Source organism: Siphateles boraxobius, unplaced genomic scaffold (assembly GCF_051911475.1).
Source record: "Siphateles boraxobius isolate OS27281-9 unplaced genomic scaffold, OSU_SipBor_1 92, whole genome shotgun sequence".
Classification (NCBI taxonomy): Eukaryota; Metazoa; Chordata; class Actinopteri; order Cypriniformes; family Leuciscidae; genus Siphateles; species Siphateles boraxobius.
Genome location: NW_027509222.1, coordinates 1225917 through 1245412, shown reverse-complemented (window position 1 = coordinate 1245412; position 19496 = coordinate 1225917). Strand labels below are relative to the sequence as shown.

General features: G+C 37.2%; 1 protein-coding gene across 1 annotated transcript; it reads left to right on the top strand.

Annotated features, from left to right (window-relative positions):
• Positions 1 to 5404: 5404 nt before the first annotated feature.
• Positions 5405 to 14784, top strand: LOC143733230 (uncharacterized). Its single transcript, XM_077224856.1, has 2 exons — positions 5405 to 5552; positions 13488 to 14784. The coding sequence occupies exons 1-2, from the start codon at positions 5492 to 5494 to the stop codon at positions 13892 to 13894; spliced, it is 468 nt and encodes a 155-aa protein (XP_077080971.1). The 5' UTR covers positions 5405 to 5491; the 3' UTR covers positions 13895 to 14784.
• Positions 14785 to 19496: the final 4712 nt, after the last annotated feature.

The following is a 19496-nucleotide window of genomic DNA, read 5'->3' as shown; positions in this document are numbered from 1 at the left end:
GAGCAGCGGGGACGGCGCGATGACCAGCACGGCGAGCTCTCATGAGATTGTCAATCTGGATGGTTAGGTTGATAAACTGGTCGAGGTCCCTGCCCTCGTCACGGCAGGCTAACTCAGATTGAAGATCGTGGTTCAGACCTCGGCGGAAAATAGTCTTGAGTGTGTCATCACTCCAGGCGGTCTGTGCGGCCAGGGTACGTAGCGCGAGAGCATACTCAGCAGCAGTAGATTTTCCCTGCGTGAGCTCCAGCAAGCGCTCACCAGCACTCTTTCCCTCCCTGGAATGCTCAAAGACCTCCCTGAAGCGTTGAAGAAACACAGAGAAAGAAGGAAAAGCTGAACCATCGGGTCTCCAAACTGCAGTTATCCACTCCAAGGCCTTTCCCGTCAGCGAAGAACACACGAATGCAATCTTCCCCGTGTCTGTCGAGTACAGGGCCGGTTGTTGTTCGATAAACAATGAGCACTGAAGAATAAAGCCCCTGCACTTATCGGGATCCCCGTCGAACTTCTCCGGGAGTGCGAGACGTGCAGTAGCAGTGGGCGGGGCTGGTGCAGGGCTGACAACGGCAGCAACGGCTTGTGGGGACGGTTGTTCAGCTGATGAGGCTTGGAGTCTGCGCACAGCCTTGACTAATTCATCCATCAGTGAGGTGAGATGACTCAGCTGGTGATGGTGAGCTGCAATCTGATCCGCTTGGGCTGAGTAGGCAGCTGACAAGGTTGACATCGCTGCTGGATCTGGTTGTGGCGAAGTTTTCTGTTGTGAGTCACCAGTCTGAGATAGATCCATTTGCAGCGAAGGTTTATTAGAAAACAATCAGAAATAAACAGAGGTAAACCAGAGCAAACACAGTGAACAGGCAGGCCTAAATCGTAGTCAGATACCAGGCAGCGGATCGGGGCAGGCAGATAACAGGCAAGGTCGGAACTCCAGGCAGAGGGTCGAGGCAGGCAGAAAAAAGACAGGGGCAAAAATAGGTCAGTAATCAGTCAGGCTATCCGGGGTTTATAATGCTCAGAAATGTTCACAAACGAAAATCAAAACTTCGCACTAAGAGCCGTTCGAGGTGCGGTTAAATAGTCTGGGTGATAGACTGCAGCTGGGCGAGGTGATGAGAGTCATTAGGAGTTGCAGCTGAGTGTGCAGTGGCGCCACCAGGGGGTGGCCAGGGGTGGCCGTGGCCACCCCTGGCCGACTCCTGGCCACCCCACTGGCCACCCCAATGACCAGTATAAATTTTAGTAGCATCAGTTATGCATTTCATAAATAAGTCAAAAATATTCTTTAGTAAAAGAAGACGGGGAATTATGTGTCGTGACGTGCTTTTTAAGTGCCAAATGGTTACAGTATACTGTTACAGCAGCTTTTCGATGTGTCTTTGCCACGTTTTGACAAGCAGGGATGCAAACAGCGCGCTTTTCGGCGCCTCCTGCTTTTTTCACGTCAGTTTGGGTGACAAAGTCATCTGAAGTCATTCCACGGATTAATGTGAGGGACAGAAGTCTACTTACATCATTAAAGTATACGGAAACTCGTTTTCCCTCCTCTGCGGCTGTCAGTCATTCTCCATTCATATTCAAACAGCGCGCGCGCCTCTTGGATGCACGGTAAAACTCTCTCCAATATGATATATTCACATTATAATGCATGATCTGTAGATAAAAGGCTGTAGATTTGCATAAAATTACTTTATTTTGGGGGAGTTTGTTGCTGCTGTTTTTAAACGACTCACTACCGTGTGCTTGTTGGACTATGAATTGGCATCAAACGCACAATAACTGGAATTTAAAACTTTGAAACAAAGGAACAAATCGCACTAGGATTTGTGCGCTCGACATTTCTTCGCTTTCTGACGTGAACTTTTAAATGCGCACTTATGCAGCGCAGCGCTGAAGTAATGTAGCCTACTATTATTATAAAGTGTTACCCATCATTTCTGCCCCCGCGAATCCCGCGATGCGCATACACGCTGTGTGCGCTCTGTTTTTTCATGTTATCATGGGTTTGCGCACTGGAATATTATTAAAAGCCAATATATTTCGTTATAGCTAGCCTGCTCAATACATTTAAAATAAGCATAATTTAATTGTATATTATTTCTTTGTAGTGTAGTGTATATATGCAATTCTGAATTCTTGACAAATAGCCTATATAAATATAAAATTGCGAAATGTATGATTGCCTGATTGAATTTTATAAGATAACTAATAGTAATTTGTTTTTATTAACATATTTAGATTTTAAAAATCACTGTGCAGATTTTTTCAAGAATTACTTTTTGATGCTAATTTATACACTCATTAAGTTTATTAAAAATTCATAATACATTTATGTAATATTTAAAGGTGTTAACTGTAATCTTACACTGCAAAATAATAACTTAAAAAGGATTAAATTCATCACAATTATGTAAGTATCTGGAAATTTGCCATGGGGTGAGGGCCCTTATATATATCATATCTATATAATATATATCATTATATATAATATAATATATATTAGTAGGGCCCTACTGATATCATTAGTAACATTAAATATAACACAATAAACCAAAGTATATCAGGAGGAGTTTCCTTAAGTCTTTCTGATAGTTTTCTACAGGCCGGTTTACTACAACAGTAGAATACAATTCTGAAATTATGGTTTATAGTTTTGGTGTGCCACCCCAAGATTTTAAGTGGCCCCATCTGGCCACCCCTATGAAACATTTCTGGAGGCGCCTCTGTGAGTGTGATTAGAGGGGCTTCTGGGGAATGTAGTGCAACGGAGAAAATTAGAACTCGGGTGAAAGCGGTCTTGGTTGGCTAACAAGGGAGGTTGCAGAATCTGGGATCGTAACACTACCGAGCCAAAAGTGAAGTGGCCCACCGGGAATTCTCCTGATTCTCCTGATTACCCACCCCGGGCCTGCATGGAGACCATTACTGAACTCCCTGCCTGTTTCATCTCGGACACTAGGTCAACACTAACCTCTCTCTCCTCTTTGTTCCAGTTCTGCCTGATCTGCCCTGGTGGTCATCAGCTCCACTGTGGTTGTCTCCAGCTTTGCTGTGACGTATCTCAGTCCCGTCTGCTCCGCTCTGGCTCCCCAGCCCTTCTTCCACCACACGGGCCTGGCCCTCCATCACTCCCCTGTTCCACCTCCCTCCTGGATTCTAGTGTCTGTTGTAGGCATAGACGGAAATTTTGGGGTTGTGGGGGGGTCAGGACTCACCCCATCTGAGGATTGTCCCCCCCTAAAAATATTAAAAACCACGCTGTGTATTGTAAATAATATAGTGATATATAATTCAAATATCGAATAATTGTGTAAGTAGTAAGGTTCAAGGTAGCATTTATTGTCTCCCTTAGGAGAAATTTGTTTTAGATTAGGGAAACTTCTGCAACATCAACACAACATGTGTAACATACCACATTAACGAACATTCCAAATCCTAAAATCCTGCATCATAAAAACAGTACATATATCATATATCATAACACAGCCCCTCAGTGTACCTTCCTATCTCTTGTACCAGCTATAGCCGTTATTTATCTTCCTGCTGCAGTTGCTCATTAATTAATTTAATAGACAGCGGTACAAATGAGTATTTGTTTCGGTTATACTTGCATAATGTAACCCTGTATCTCCGAGTTCTCAGAGTTCATCAGCGCATGCTCAGGATACAAAACGGGGCAAAAAAAAAAAGCTTTTTATATTTAGAAATAATCTGAGTCTCCCCTCCCCTGCCTCACAGTGCTTTAGGCTCTTGCCATGGGATGTTTTTCAAGTCCACGGGTTTAAGTGACATCAATAACGCAATATTTATTATCTACCCCCCGGAAATGCTATTTTTACTAGGCGAACTACGCCAAAAAAGCCTCAGATTTTACCCTCGAAACACGATTGGGCTAGTTTTGAGTATCATTTGTGTTTTGTTGTGAAAACCTGGCAACCCTTTCCTCACACAAGTGTGTGTATGTTATGTGTAACGTTATCTAGTCTGTTTGGTAGCTTTTTGAATAGTAAGTCTAATATTAAGCAAATGTTAAGTGGCAGATCAGTGGGCTGCTGCAGTTGAATGTCCAAGTAAGAGACGTCCTCTGTCCCAGATGAAACCTAAAATACCATGTGGAGGATGCAAAATAATTTAATAATTTTAATATGACCCTGTGGTGAACCAATGAACTTAACTCACATTGAAACAACTATCACTTTGTGTTGTTTGCCACTGTAAACATATCCTATTCAAGTATCATTGGCTGTATTATTTATTTCCCCTTCAAAAATTGCTCTTTTTGAAATTGGAAATGATAAATTTTATGTTCATTGTCCGTCCACCCCAGAGGGCACTCCTTCCGTCTCCTTTGCTACCTCGTCATCAACTCCATTTCCCAGTAACCATTGCCTGACTCATTATGTGTGATTATGTTCAGCTGTGTGTGATTATTTTGTTTAGCTCTGCATTTATAAGCCCTGTGTTTCCACTCATTCGTTGCAAAGTCATGTTTGTGTTACAACTGCAATTCTGATCCGTTCTGTCCTTGTTCCCGGTTTCATGGTTTAGATAAAACCTTGTTTTATGTTTGGATTGTTGGCCCATGATTTTAACCCTGTGCCTGTTTATGCATTACGACTGTGGATAATCCCAAATAAAAGCTCTTCGTCACACTAAATGTACGCTATAGCACGCATTGTGCACGCAATTTATACGCGAAAATTTGTTTTTATGTGCATGGGTTGGTTTAGGGTAGGTTTAGTAGTGGTGTGTGTGTGTGTGTGTTTTATACGTTTGGTTAGGATTAGTGGTGTGGGGTGCGTGTGTATTACACGCAATAAAGTGCGTATCAAATGTACGCTAAAACTATGTATCATATGCACATAAAAACTCATTTTTGCATATAAATTGCACGATAAACACAATATGTGCTATAGAGACGCATTTTCATGAGACCAGGCTGGTATTCAGAGCAATACGTGACAAATATGTGTTAGGAGATGATCAGTGTTATTTGCTTCACCTGTAACTGGTCATAATGGTTTGTGCTCATCAGTGTATTAGTGACCTGAATTTTTGACCTTATAGTAACAACTTAAAAGTTGTTAATTCATTTATAGTTACTTAAACTATAGCTCTGATTCTTTTATTCTTATTTCTTCTGCCAAACAGTCCGTACAATACTTCCTAATTACATAATGATATTACTTATGACACAATAGTTAACACTCTTAAAATGTCAGTTATAATTGCAACAGCTTATTGTGTAATGACTAATTTAAAGGAAAATGTATCGAAATCCATCTTACATCTGATGCATAGAAAACACTAATTTGTAAAAAAAAAAAAAAGGCTAAGTTGCTTTTTTAGTGGACTCAAAGTTCAGCAGTCTGGAGAGGAAGTTAAAATGCATGAGGCTTTAGTAAATTGTGTCATCACACCTAAGGCAGTTTTCCTGTAGTGTTTCAGACCAGCAGACCACAGTTTTTACCAACCTAAAGAGACAAAGATGAACCGGAGGATGCTCTGTATCACCCTCTTCATTGCTCTACTGCCTTGTATGGCTAAAGGTACGTCAATTCTTATCTCTATACCAACCTTATTGATAGATGTGTAAAATTAGACCTCCTCTCCCCAATTACGCTTTATGTCTTCTGCAAGAACTCAAATCTTAGCATGGCATCAGCCTGACACATGCTGACAAAGGCTTCATTTACAAAAGGCATTAGCCTGCAGGGAACAGACTGTTAATGTCCAGTTGTGAAAGGCAAAAAGAAATGAAGGATGTTTAACTTTGATTTTAAAATGTTTATTTATTATTATTTGGTTTGTTTGTTTGTTTGTTTACTTCGGACTAATTCTAATTCTGTAAACTGGTAAAATGATTCTTCCAACAAGTCCAAGCATCCTGTGTTATTTTATTTTTTTATAGAACTTTAACATATACAATTTATTACATAAACATTTATAATAGCTATAATTTAAACTAATTTTGTTTGTTTTATTTCTCACTTTGTTTAAACATTTTGTTTCTTTAATATGTAATTAATTTAATTACTACAAAGATCCATAAACTAATAATGATATCAGGTTTTGATATAATTATGATTGAACCCTCCTTCTGAGAGCAATTTAAGACATAATTTGGTAACACTTTATAATAAGTATACAGTAATAAAGTACTTACAACTCATTAACGAACTATTAGTTTATAGTTAATATATTATATTCTCTACATTGTTAATATATTAATAGGCAAATAGTGAGTTCTTCATGCATTGTCACTGTAATTAACACTATTTTTATAGTTTAATTTGCTCATATTTAAATTTTTTTATACATTTTCAAAGTTTTTAGGCTTTCTTAACAACAACTGTAAATATTCTCACTTTGGATTTTAGAAAAAAGGAAAAATGTCATAAATAAAGTGCTTTAAACCTACCTTTATTAGACATTAATTGCATTCATATTCAGTTTTCCTTAAGATGTTTACAAATACATTAAGCAACCCCCCCCCCCCCACACACACACACACAAACGTGCATACACATGCACACACACACACACACGCACACACACACACACACACACACACACACACACACACACACACACACACACACACACACACACACACACGCACGCACGCACACACACACGCACACGCACGCACACACACACACACACACACACACACACACACACACACACACACGCACGCACGCACAAACACATGCACACACACACACACACGCACACACACACACACACACACACACACACACACACACACACACACACACACGCACGCACGCACACACACGCACACACACACGCACACGCACGCACACACACACACACACACACACACGCACGCACGCACAAACACACACACACACACACGCATGCACGCACGCACGCACACACACACACACACACGTAGACATATGTGGTTCACTTGTTTACGGGACTCTTAAACTGATTTTTAAACTGACATTTTTCCATTTCCTGTGACCTAATCTAAAGTGAGAACTATTCACATTTAATAAGTTGTTAACAAAGCATAAAAACATTATCCAACTCTTTACATAGCTAATTAAACAATAATAATTTAGTTAATTACAGTGACAATGCATTAACTAACTATTTGTATATAGGCTATTAATATATTAACAATGTAGAGACTACAATATTTCATCTATACACTAATAGTTTGCAACTGATTTGTAAGTACTTTATTACTGTATGTGATAACACTTTATAATACTGTTCCTTCATTAATGAATAACTACACGGGAACAAATGAGTAACACACTATTAGCATTATAGTAACTACTATTAGCTAACAAGAAACTCTGATTAATGAATTAGTAAGTAATAGCGCTCAGTTGAATGTGATTGTTCACTATTAGCTAATCAATAACTACTGTTTTTCATACCTCACTGAAGACTATAAGAACTACTATATACAAGTTCATAATTAATATTAATAATGCATAATTTATAATAAAAGGTAACAGTAACCCATTAGTAATGTTACTACATCCTTCTAAAGGAACTACTAATGTTTTGGATCAGTTTTCTAAAGTGAAAAACATGATAACAACTAATTAGTGGTTCCTTTAGAAAGATGTAATAACACTTGAGTTATTACTATCCAAAACCTTACACAAATCTCAAAAGCTACAATGACTTCAGTCAATATTAGGGAGTTATTATGTTTTTCACTTTAGAAAACTGATTTAAATAATCAGTAGTTCCTTTAGAAGGATGTAGTAACATTACTAATGGGTTACCGTTACCTTTTATTATACATTATGCATTATTAATATTAATTATGAACTTCTATATAGTAGTTCTTATAGTCTTCAGTGAGGTATGAAAAACAGTAGTTATTGATTATCTAATAGTGAATTACCACATTCAACTGAGCGCTATTACTTACTAATTCATTAATCAGAGTTTCTTGTTAGTTAATAGTGCGTTACTCATTTGTTCCTATGTAGTTATTCATTAATGAAGGAACAGTATTATAAAGTGTCACCCATAATTTTAATGCTGTCTGTTGTCCAAAACAATTCTTAAAATATGCATTCGATATCAATAATCCCATAGTGCATGAGTTAAATGTTGCATTACACCATGTCAGCAGTGTGTGAATACGGTGCATAAAGTGTGTGCACGGGAAACAGAGAAACAGGGAAACAGAGTGTGTTTAAGACAGGTGTGTTGTGTTTGTGGCTTTGATGGCCAGCTTTGTAACAGTCCTGTCGAGCGCTGGTGTGTCCTGTCCGACTCAAAGCAGAAGTGAAAGTGGGAATGGGAAACAGACCCCTGGGATGTGGCTGTGCAATGGGCCACCGGTGCAATGTGTTTCCTGAGGGACCCAATCAGAGGGGCTCTTCTACAGCGCTCCAGACGTTTCCCCGGGCACACACACACACATCTCAGGCCTCGCTCTCGTTTCCCCTTTCTAAAGTTAAAAATAAAGCTCGGGCCCCTTCTTCAAAAATGTGACAAGACCCTGCGTTGTTGCAAAAACTGCGATCCAAAGTCGTGTCTCGCAATTTCCTCTACTTCGTATTTCACGCTTACATTTTCCACAAACCACATTCTGACGTTTCACTTTTAGTGGTGTCCACCTCAGTTCAACACCACTGGGGAATGTCGTTGATGCAGAATGAACTTTTTTTTTTTTATGAACATCAAGACTTTATGTTGAAATGTGTTTGCATGTGTAAAGGTACGCTTGCTGTATGTCTTAGTTTACACTTTTTTGGAAGAAATATAAGCCTCCGAAATATGAAAATCCTGTGATCGTTTAATCACCCTCATGTTGTTCTGTAGGAACTTCTTCTTTTTGCGGAGCAAAAAGCTTTTAATCTTTTTTTAAATCTTGTTTTCCAGTAAAAATATCTAACCATCCTTAAAGCAAGACAGGTATTCTTGAGAAGCAAAATTGTGAAAGATAATAAGACTTTGTTTTCCAGTATGGTAAATTAAAGTCGGCATGAAACGGAAGTTGCTTTTTATCCCTTATTGTGACGTATATCCAATTGAAATTGTAGGACGGGACCTGATTTTGTCCATCGGGGATTGATCGGATGGTTGTGGTTTTCATTGTCTCATGTGATTAGATGTGTTTCCTTTCAAAGATGCGAATAAACTTATGCACAGAATTGGAATATCGCATTAAACCTTTGTGAATAAAGCAGCATTCCGGTCCAGATCCGGCCCACATCTGGTACATGTGGATTCAACACGGTCCGGATGTGGGCCGGATCTGGGCCGACACTATTTTTCTGTCTGGGTTCCACCTCTTGTGTTCAAGAGAATAAAATCGTCAATTGCTGGGAAATTGACACGAAAATCGGGAAATCCATCGTGGCTCTTTTTTCACAGACACTGAAACGTACAATACTGACGTATGACAGTAAAAGCGTAAACTATTTACGTATGAACTACTTTACACATGTACAAATGTGTACGAATCCTTATTTATGAATATTAAAATAATGGCATTAATATTTGGATTCTATTTTGACTCAATCATCATATCAATAGATTCCATCCGAAGTTGCAATATTTAACTTGAAATATCGCATAAAACATTTTCGAATAAAGCAGCGTTTCCATCCAATGTGTTCAGGAGAACAAAATCATCACTTCCTGGGAAACTGCCTGAAAATATCAGTAATAAAACTGTAAGTTTCTGCATTGTGGCTCTTTTTCCCTCCATCATAAACGAGTGTGTGTCGAGCGTCAGAGAAACTCAGTAAACGCTGTCATGATCTCTAGCGTTCGGATGCTGGTGTTCGGGAACACACTCGTGTGTGTGTGTGTGTGTGACGCTTCTGGAGGGAATTTAACCAAATCATCCTCATCACACACTTTGACTTTCAGAAACACCAAACCAACATTAGAGATGCTGCGATGCCATTGGTCCGTTGGTTACTCCAGTCATCCAATCACAGCTGACGCTGAGGAAAAGTCACATGTGTTTTATGTTGCGCATCGAGGGATTTATTCAGTAAATGTGTTTCCATCGTAGTTTATGCGCATGTCTTATTATTGGATGAAAAAAATATGTATGTACACATTTTTAGAATTGATGCACATCTTGCCGTTTCCATCCAGTGTTTTTTTAAATGTGAAATCGCAAAATGCACAAAAAAACAGGTGGATGGAAACATAGTTAGTGACAGTCTGTAAACACGTCATCGGGGAAGAGAAGAAATGTCATTTTGATGAAAGATTATAAACTTTGCATTCATTTTTCTCACCCCGTTGCCATTATTTTGTCTTGTTTTGTAAAAATAAATCATTTACAACAGAAAAAAATGCATTTTTAAGAATGTTTATATATTTTACTGGAAAATGTTTTGCATTTTTAACCATCTTTTTGCCTTCACTGGATTATTTAAATGCTCCTGCAGTGTGACATTTTAAAAGCAATCCATGTAGTCTTTCAATTAATACGAGGTCATTAAACCATTAAAGTAGTTTGAGATGAAATGTACCATGTCAAACAAGTACCATATCACTTCATAAACTTCATTAATACAGTCAAAATGTATTCAGACACCTTCACCATTTCTCACATTATCACAGTTTATTCGCGATAGTTTAGAAAATGGTAATAAAATATGACAAGAAACTATTTCACTGGTTTTGTCCGTCCTTCTGTTAGACTCTCTCACATGAATTATGTTGAATATCTGTCAGCTGTTAAATTTAACTACACAATTAGATAATACCAGTTTAGCTCAACCAATCACCAAGCAATGCTTCATGTTGTTCAGTCTGTGGTGTAAAAAGGTGCATTAGCAATTAAAGAAAAAACATGATCAGCTCAAAGTGTCTGGATAATATTTGGTCCTGAATTTGTATAAATGTTACCGATAGTCACTGTATGAAGAATATTTGGGGATAATACGGGTGAAACTCGAAAAATTAGAATATCGTGCAAAAGTTAAAATTTTGATGATTATGGCGTACAGCTTACGAAAACCCCAAATTCAAAATCTCAGAAAATTAGAATATTACATGAAATCAATAAAAAAAAAAGGATTTTAAATCATGCATATGTATATAGTTATATATATTAAATATATTAGTTTCACCTTTTAATTTGAATTACGGAAATACATGAACTGTTGCACGATACTCTAATTTTTCGAGTTTCACCTGAATGTCACAGTTTACTTTATTTTGCTCTCCTCACTTACATAAATGTACAACTATATTGTCCTGCACACACTAGTAAAACAATATCAAAAATGATATCTGGTGTCTGAATAATTTTTGGCTTGACTGTATATATGCAGGGCTCCGGCTCTGCAGAGTTGAGCTCAAAGCATGTAATAATTATACACTGTAAAAAGTTATTGTTGGTTTAAATTAAAAGAAGTAAGCTGGTTGCCGTAACATTTATAAGTTCATTGACATTAAAAAATTGAGGTAATACAATGATGGAGATTAGTTTAATCAACAGAAACTCTAAATATTATGGGTAACACTTTACAATAAGGTTCATTAGTTAACTACATTAATATTACATGAACTACATAAACATTAATACATTAGTTAACATGAACGAAGAATGAACTTCTTTATTAAAATCTTGTTAACATTAATCAACGCACTGAACAAACATGAACAAACAGCGAACAGCTTTATTTTTATTAACTAAAATGAACAAGGATTAACAAATAAAGTAGCAAATGCTATTGCTCATGGCTAGTTCATGTAACACACATTAACTAATGTTAACTGATTAACCTTATTGTAAAGTGTTGCATAATATGTTATCTGAACCACATAAATTATCCAAATTGATTTGACAAAACAAAAACTTTTTTTTTTACAACAAATCATGTTTTTTTTATTTTTGCGGTGTAGTAACTCTGAAGTCCTTGCTCAGGTGTTTTTGATTATGGTTTTTAGAGCATTACTGCAAAAAAAATCTTTTCATGATTTGTAGTCAAAACAATTTTTTGTTTGTTAAATCAACTTAGATAATTTATGTGGTTCAGATAACATACTATTTTGAATTTCTGTTGATTAAACCAATCTCCTTCATTGTATTAATACAAAATTGTAACTTCAATGAGCTTAAAATTTTAATGCAACAAGCAGGTTACTTACTTTTTTAAGTTAAACCAACAATACATTTTTACAGTACTTCATTGTGGGGAGATTTTGCAGTTTACTATATGTGTGCTCCCTTTAGCAAATGAAAAACTAATCAGCCCAACGGCAGGGTTTGTTCATATCCGACCCAAACTTGGGTTGAAACAAACCCAGCATTTTTTAGAGTGTACTGAACCTGTAATGTAATGTGAAGTCATTGCTTATCTTGCCCAGTTCCCTGTAATTTAATGTAATAATTCTACATTCTAAAAAATTTTGGGTTGTTTCAACCCAAATTTGGGTCAAATATGGATAAACCCTACCGTTGGGTTAATTTTTTGAAATTACATTTTTAACCCAACGGTTGGGTTTGTCCAAAGTTGGGTTGAAAACAACCCTGCATTTTTTAGAGTTCAGTAACTAAGTCCTTGATTATCTTGCTCAGGTGTTTTTGATTATAGGGTTTCAGGGCAGTGGGTCAGTTTTGAGGAAAACTGCCATTCTGGGTTAAAAGTGTAATTCAAAAAAGTTAACCCAATGTCTGGTTTTGTCCATATTTGACCCAAAGTTGGGCATTTTTAGAATTGTATAACTTGTTTGTGGGGAAATTTTGCAGCTTACTATATGGGTGCTCCCCTTAGCAAATGAAGAACTTATCAACCCAAATATGGATAAACCCTGCTGATGGGTTAATTTTTTTAATTACATTTTTAACCCGACGGTTGGGTTGAAAACAACCCTGCATTTTTTAGAGTTCAGTAACTCTGAAGTCCTTGATTATCTTGCTCAGGTGTGTTTGATTATAGGGTTTCAGGGCAGTGGGTCACTTTTGAGGAAAACTGCCATTGGGTTGTTTTAACCCAACTTTGGGTTAAAAATGTAATTACAAAATTTAACCCAACGGCTGGTTTTGTCCATATTTGACCCAAAGTTTGGCATTTTTAGAGTGTGACATATACACTGTAATTCTATAACTTGTTTGTGGGGAGATTTTGCAGTTTACTATATGTGTGCTCCCTTTAGCAAATGAAGAACTAATCAGCCCAACGGCAGGGTTTGATCATATTCGACCCAAACTTGGGTTGAAACAAACCCAGCATTTTTTAGAGTATACTGAACCTGTAATGTAATGTGAAGTCATTGCTTATCTTGCCCAGTTCCCTGTAATTTAATGTAATAATTCTACACTCTAAAAAAATGCTGGGTTGTTTTAACCCAACTTTGGGTTAAAAAAATCTAATTAAAAAATTTAACCCAATGGCTGGTTTTGTCCATATTTGACCCAAAGTTGGGCATTTTTAGAGTGTGACTTATAATTCTATAACTTGTTTGTGGGGAAATTTTGCAGCTTACTGTATGTGTGCTCCCTTTAGCAAATGAAGAGCTAATCCGCCCGTATGATATGACAGTGAGTGATGTGGATGAGAGCTCGTCCCCGTCCCCGGCGTCCCCGGCGTCCCCCGCGTGCTGTGGCCTGGACGAGCTGAAGCTTTCTCTCGCTCAGCTCATTCAGGAGGAGCAGGAGAGCAGGGGCTGGTTCGGGGAGATGGTGAAGGCCCTGAATCAGCTGGTGCAGGAGAACAAGGAGGCGGCCAGCGTTCAGGCCGAGGTGCTGAAGGTCCTGCGGGTCGTGAGCGATCGGGGCGAGCAGGAGATTAATCACCTGCAGAGCATGGCCCGTCTTCAGAGCCTCCTCGTGGAGAACCATCAGGCTCTGCTCCTGCAAACGTCCCGCATCGCGACCATGATGCAGGAGGAACTCAAGAGAAAGAGCCAATGAACATGCAGGATCAACGCCTTTTAAAGCATTTTATGACATACGGTCAAACCAAAAAATATTCAGACACCAGATATCACTTTTGAATTTTTTACTAGTGTGTGCAGGACACTTTAGTTCATTTATGTAAGTGAGGAGAGCAAAATAAAGTAAACTGTGTCATATTATCCCCAAAAATTCTTCATACAGTGACTATCGGTAAAATGTATAAAAATTTGTGACCAAATATTATCCAGACACTTTGAGCTGATCATGTTTTTTCTTTAATTGCTAATGCAGCTTTTTACACCACAGACTGAACAACATGAAGCATTGCTTGGTGATTGGTTGAGCTAAACTGGTATTATCTAATTGTGTAGTTAAATTTAACAGCTGACAGATATTCAACATAATTCATGTGTGAGAGAGTCTAACAGAAGGACGGACAAAACCAGTGAAATATCAACTGAGTTCTGGTCATATTTTATTACCATTTTCTAAACTATAGCGAATAAACTGTGATAATGTGAGAAATGTTGAAGGTGTCTGAATAAAGGCGTCTGTGGTTTTGACTGTATTAAACTTGTACTAACAAAAAGGCACGCTAAAAACGTCACAATAATCTCGCTAAAACGACCTAATCCTGACTGTAATGAAGTGCATATCATTTTGTCAACATTTGAAGTGGATCAAAACTTTCATCAAAATTATACATGAATTTTGAACAAAACTCGTTCTTGTCTTAGGACAACTTTGATGAACTTTTTTGATTAATGTTTTGATTGATTGATGAATGATTTGTTATGTGTGTGTTATGGTTGATCTAACTTGATCTAACTTTACCTGTGACCTGTTGCATGTGTTACAGACTTATATGGCATGATGAAATGACAATAAACAAGCTATTGATGATACCTTTGTTTGGCATCAGGAATCATTGAATTAATCAATCTCACTGTTTCACCAATGCACAGCATTTCACATTTCTATACATTTTCTGTGTTAGCATCTCTTCATTGCTTACCTGTTCAATATAGAGTTGATTTGAAGGTTTTAGTGTTTGTATTTAAAGCACTGAATGGTCTTGCTCTTACTTACATCTCAGATCTTTGTGTTCGGATCCTCCTCTCAGCTCACTGTAAAAAAATACAATAAAAAATCAGACATTTCCAACTCAAAAAGTGTCTTAACATTGGCTCAATTAGAAATAATATGCTGAGCCAATGGAACAATTTGTTGGCCCAATTAAACATTGTATATTGTAGTTGCAATTTTATTTTTCACTGTCCAAAAAGAAAAAAAAGCATGAAAAACATAAATACATTAAGCAAAATACAGAACACAGACATTTTGTCACATCACTTTATTAACAAATCAATTCCAGCACAGGATATTTGGTGAAAATACCTTGTTTTAAACAAGGAAAAACACTGAATACATTTAAGAAGTCTTCTGCACAACAGGATATCTATAAAAGCTTTTTAAAAGCGACACTGCATAAGTTAAAACCTGCAAATAAAAATAAAAACTAACATTAATGACAAAGTTCCCCTGATTCACATATGGCCAGTGACAGAACAGAAGTCATGTAATTTTATAAAGAGGGAGAGTTGAGTCAGTCAAGGCAGATTTAGCTTTATTATTTATTTCAGGAGCCGGTTTCACAAAGCTATTTAAGACCGGTCTATAGAGTTAGACAAGTCTAAAATTTGCTCATAGACTAGTCGGTAACACTTTATTTTACAGTGTCCTTGTTACAGATGTTACATGTAATCACCACAGTAATAACAGTGAATTATGCCTAATTACATGCAATTAACCCTCAACCAAATCCTAATCCTACACTAACCCTATAGTAAGTACATGTAGTTAATTAATATTACACTGTACTTAAATATTTAATTACACTGTAACAATGACAGCTTAAAATAAAGTGTAACCGACTAGTCTAGTGCAAGTTACACTGTTTCACAAAAATAAAGACTGACTTAAAGGATTAGTTCACTTTTAAAAAAACTTTTGCTGATAATTTACTCACCCCCATGTCATCCAAGATGTCCATGTCTTTCTTTCTTCAGTCGAAAAGAAATGAAGGTTTTTGATGAAAACATTCCAGGATTTTTCTCCATATAATGGACTTCATTGGGTACCAAACGGTTCAAGGTCCAAATGACAGTTTCAGTGCAGCTTCAAAGGGCTTTAAACGACACCAGACGACGAATAAGGGTCTTATCTTGCGAAACGATCAGTCATTTCAAAATGAACTAATCTTTTTCTAGTCATTTCGTTCATTCAACGAACGAAATTACTCGAAAAAAGATTTGTTCATTTTGATGAATGAGTTCGAACAGGAGAGTCACGAACGTGCATCACAGAACAGAGCAAGCCGAGCATTTGTGCTTATAAAACTATTTTATTTATTTTTTAAATGACCGATCGTTTCGCTAGATAAGACCCTTATTCATCGTCTGGTGTCGTTTAAAGCCATTTGAAGCTGCACTGAAACTGTAATTTGGACCTTGGACCGTTTGATACCCAATGAAGTCCATTATATGGAGAAAAATCCTGGAATGTTTTCATCAAAAAACTTAATTTCTTTTCGACTGAAGAAACAAAGACATGGACATCTTGGATGACATGGGGGTGAGTAAATTATCAGCAAAAGTTTTTTAAAAAGTGAACTACTCCTTTAATTTAGACACCTTAACCCAGGCTAACCCAGGTCTAAGACTCTGTTACCTTGGCAACCAGCAGTAACAATCAGGTACAGTACAAACAGCCAAAAGAAAAGGGAAAATGCTCATAATTTGTGGTTTGCTGACGACATTATGGAGAGAGCTATGAGAAGGGAAAGGGTTTTAGGATATTTCCTCTTAAATATTTATTTTATGGCATCTTGTACCATGTTTTTGTATCTTTTCTGTACGTCTTTAACGCTCCGCTCAGCGGTCGGATTAACGCTGTTAACTGTCAATCGTTTCCAAATTAAACATTTCTTCTTGTTACTACATTCTCTGCTAAATTTCCCAAGTAAATGTCCTCGTAACTGTTATACTCCTCCAACACACGTTTTACGCTTGGGTAAACTGCACTGAGCGGTTGAATGCGCTTACTCGATCCGCCATGTTTTTTTGTTTTGAACATGAAGTGTCTTATTTTACCCAGAATGCATTGCAGTGTTGTCCTACTTATGACAGTCAGAGTCTTGAGTGCTTTGTGCAACGGTTTGATTTAGATGTCGATCTGAAGTCTGACTATCTACTATATCTAAGCCATAGTCAAAGTCTATCTTTGTGAAACCGGGCCCTGGACTGCTTAAAGTTACTGACATGAATAAGAAAATCACAAGCTTGACGTGTTGATATTAAAATAGGCCTACAGTAACTACATCTCAGATTACACAAACTACATCTCAGATCACACAAACTACATCTCAGATTACACAAACTACATCTCTACACAAACTATAGATTACACATACTACATCTCAGATTACACAAACTACATCTCAGATCACACAAACTACATCTCAGATTACACAAACTACATCTCAGATCACACAAACTACATCTCAGATTACACAAACTACATCTCAGATCACACAAACTACATCTCAGATCACACAAACTACATCTCAGATTACACAAACTACATCTCAGATTACACATACTACATCTCAGATTACACAAACTACATCTCAGATTACACAAACTACATCTCAGATTACACATACTACATCTCAGATCACACAAACTACATCTCAGATCACACAAACCACATTTCAGATTACACAAACTACATCTCAGATTACACATACTACATCTCAGATTACACAAACTACATCTCAGATCACACAAACTACATCTCAGATTACACAAACTACATCTCAGATTACACATACTACATCTCAGATTACACAAACTACATCTCAGATTACACAAACTACATCTCAGATCACACAAACTACATCTCAGATTACACATACTACATCTCAGATCACACAAACTACATCTCAGATTACACAAACTACATCTCAGATCACACAAACTACATCTCAGATTACACATACTACATCTCAGATCACACAAACTACATCTCAGATTACACAAACTACATCTCAGATCACACAAACTACATCTCAGATCACACAAACTACATCTCAGATTACACATACTACATCTCAGATTACACAAACTACATCTCAGATCACACAAACTACATCTCAGATTACACAAACTACATCTCAGAACACACAAACTACATCTCAGATTACACAAACTACATCTCAGATCACACAAACTACATCTCAGATCACACAAACCACATTTCAGATTACACACACTACATCTCAGATTACACATACTACATCTCAGATTACACAAACTACATCTCAGATCACACAAACTACATCTCAGATTACACAAACTACATCTCAGATCACACAAACTACATCTCAGATTACACAAACTACATCTCAGATCACACAAACTACATCTCAGATTACACAAACTACATCTCAGATCACACAAACTACATCTCAGATTACACATACTACATCTCAGATTACACAAACTACACCTCAGATCACACAAACTACATCTCAGATTACACATACTACATCTCAGATTACACAAACTACATCTCAGATCACACAAACTACATCTCAGATTACACAAACTACATCTCAGATCACACAAACTACATCTCAGATTACACATACTACATCTCAGATTACACAAACTACACCTCAGATCACACAAACTACATCTCAGATTACACATACTACATCTCAGATTACACAAACTACATCTCAGATCACACAAACTACATCTCAGATTACACAAACTACATCTCAGATTAAACAAACTACATCTCAGATCACACAAACCACATCTCAGATCACACAAACTACATCTCAGATTACACAAACTACATCTCAGATTACACAAACTACATCTCAGATCACACAAACTACATCTCAGATTACACATACTACATCTCAGATTACACAAACTACATCTCAGATCACACAAACTACATCTCAGATTACACAAACTACATCTCAGATTAAACAAACTACATCTCAGATCACACAAACCACATCTCAGATCACACAAACTACATCTCAGATTACACAAACTACATCTCAGATTACACAAACTACATCTCAGATCACACAAACTACATCTCAGATTACACAAACTACATCTCAGATTACACAAACTACATCTCAGATTAAACAAACTACATCTCAGATTAAACAAACTACATCTCAGATCACACAAACCACATCTCAGATCACACAAACTACATCTCAGATTAAACAAACTACATCTCAGATCACACAAACCACATCTCAGATCACACAAACTACATCTCAGATCACACAAACTACATCTCAGATTACACAAACTACATCTCAGATTACACAAACTACATCTCAGATTAAACAAACTACATCTCAGATTAAACAAACTACATCTCAGATCACACAAACCACATCTCAGATTACACAAACCACATCTCAGATCACACAAACTACATCTCAGATTGCACAAAATACATCTCAGATTACACAAACTACATCTCAGATTACACAAACTACATCTCAGATCACACAAACTAC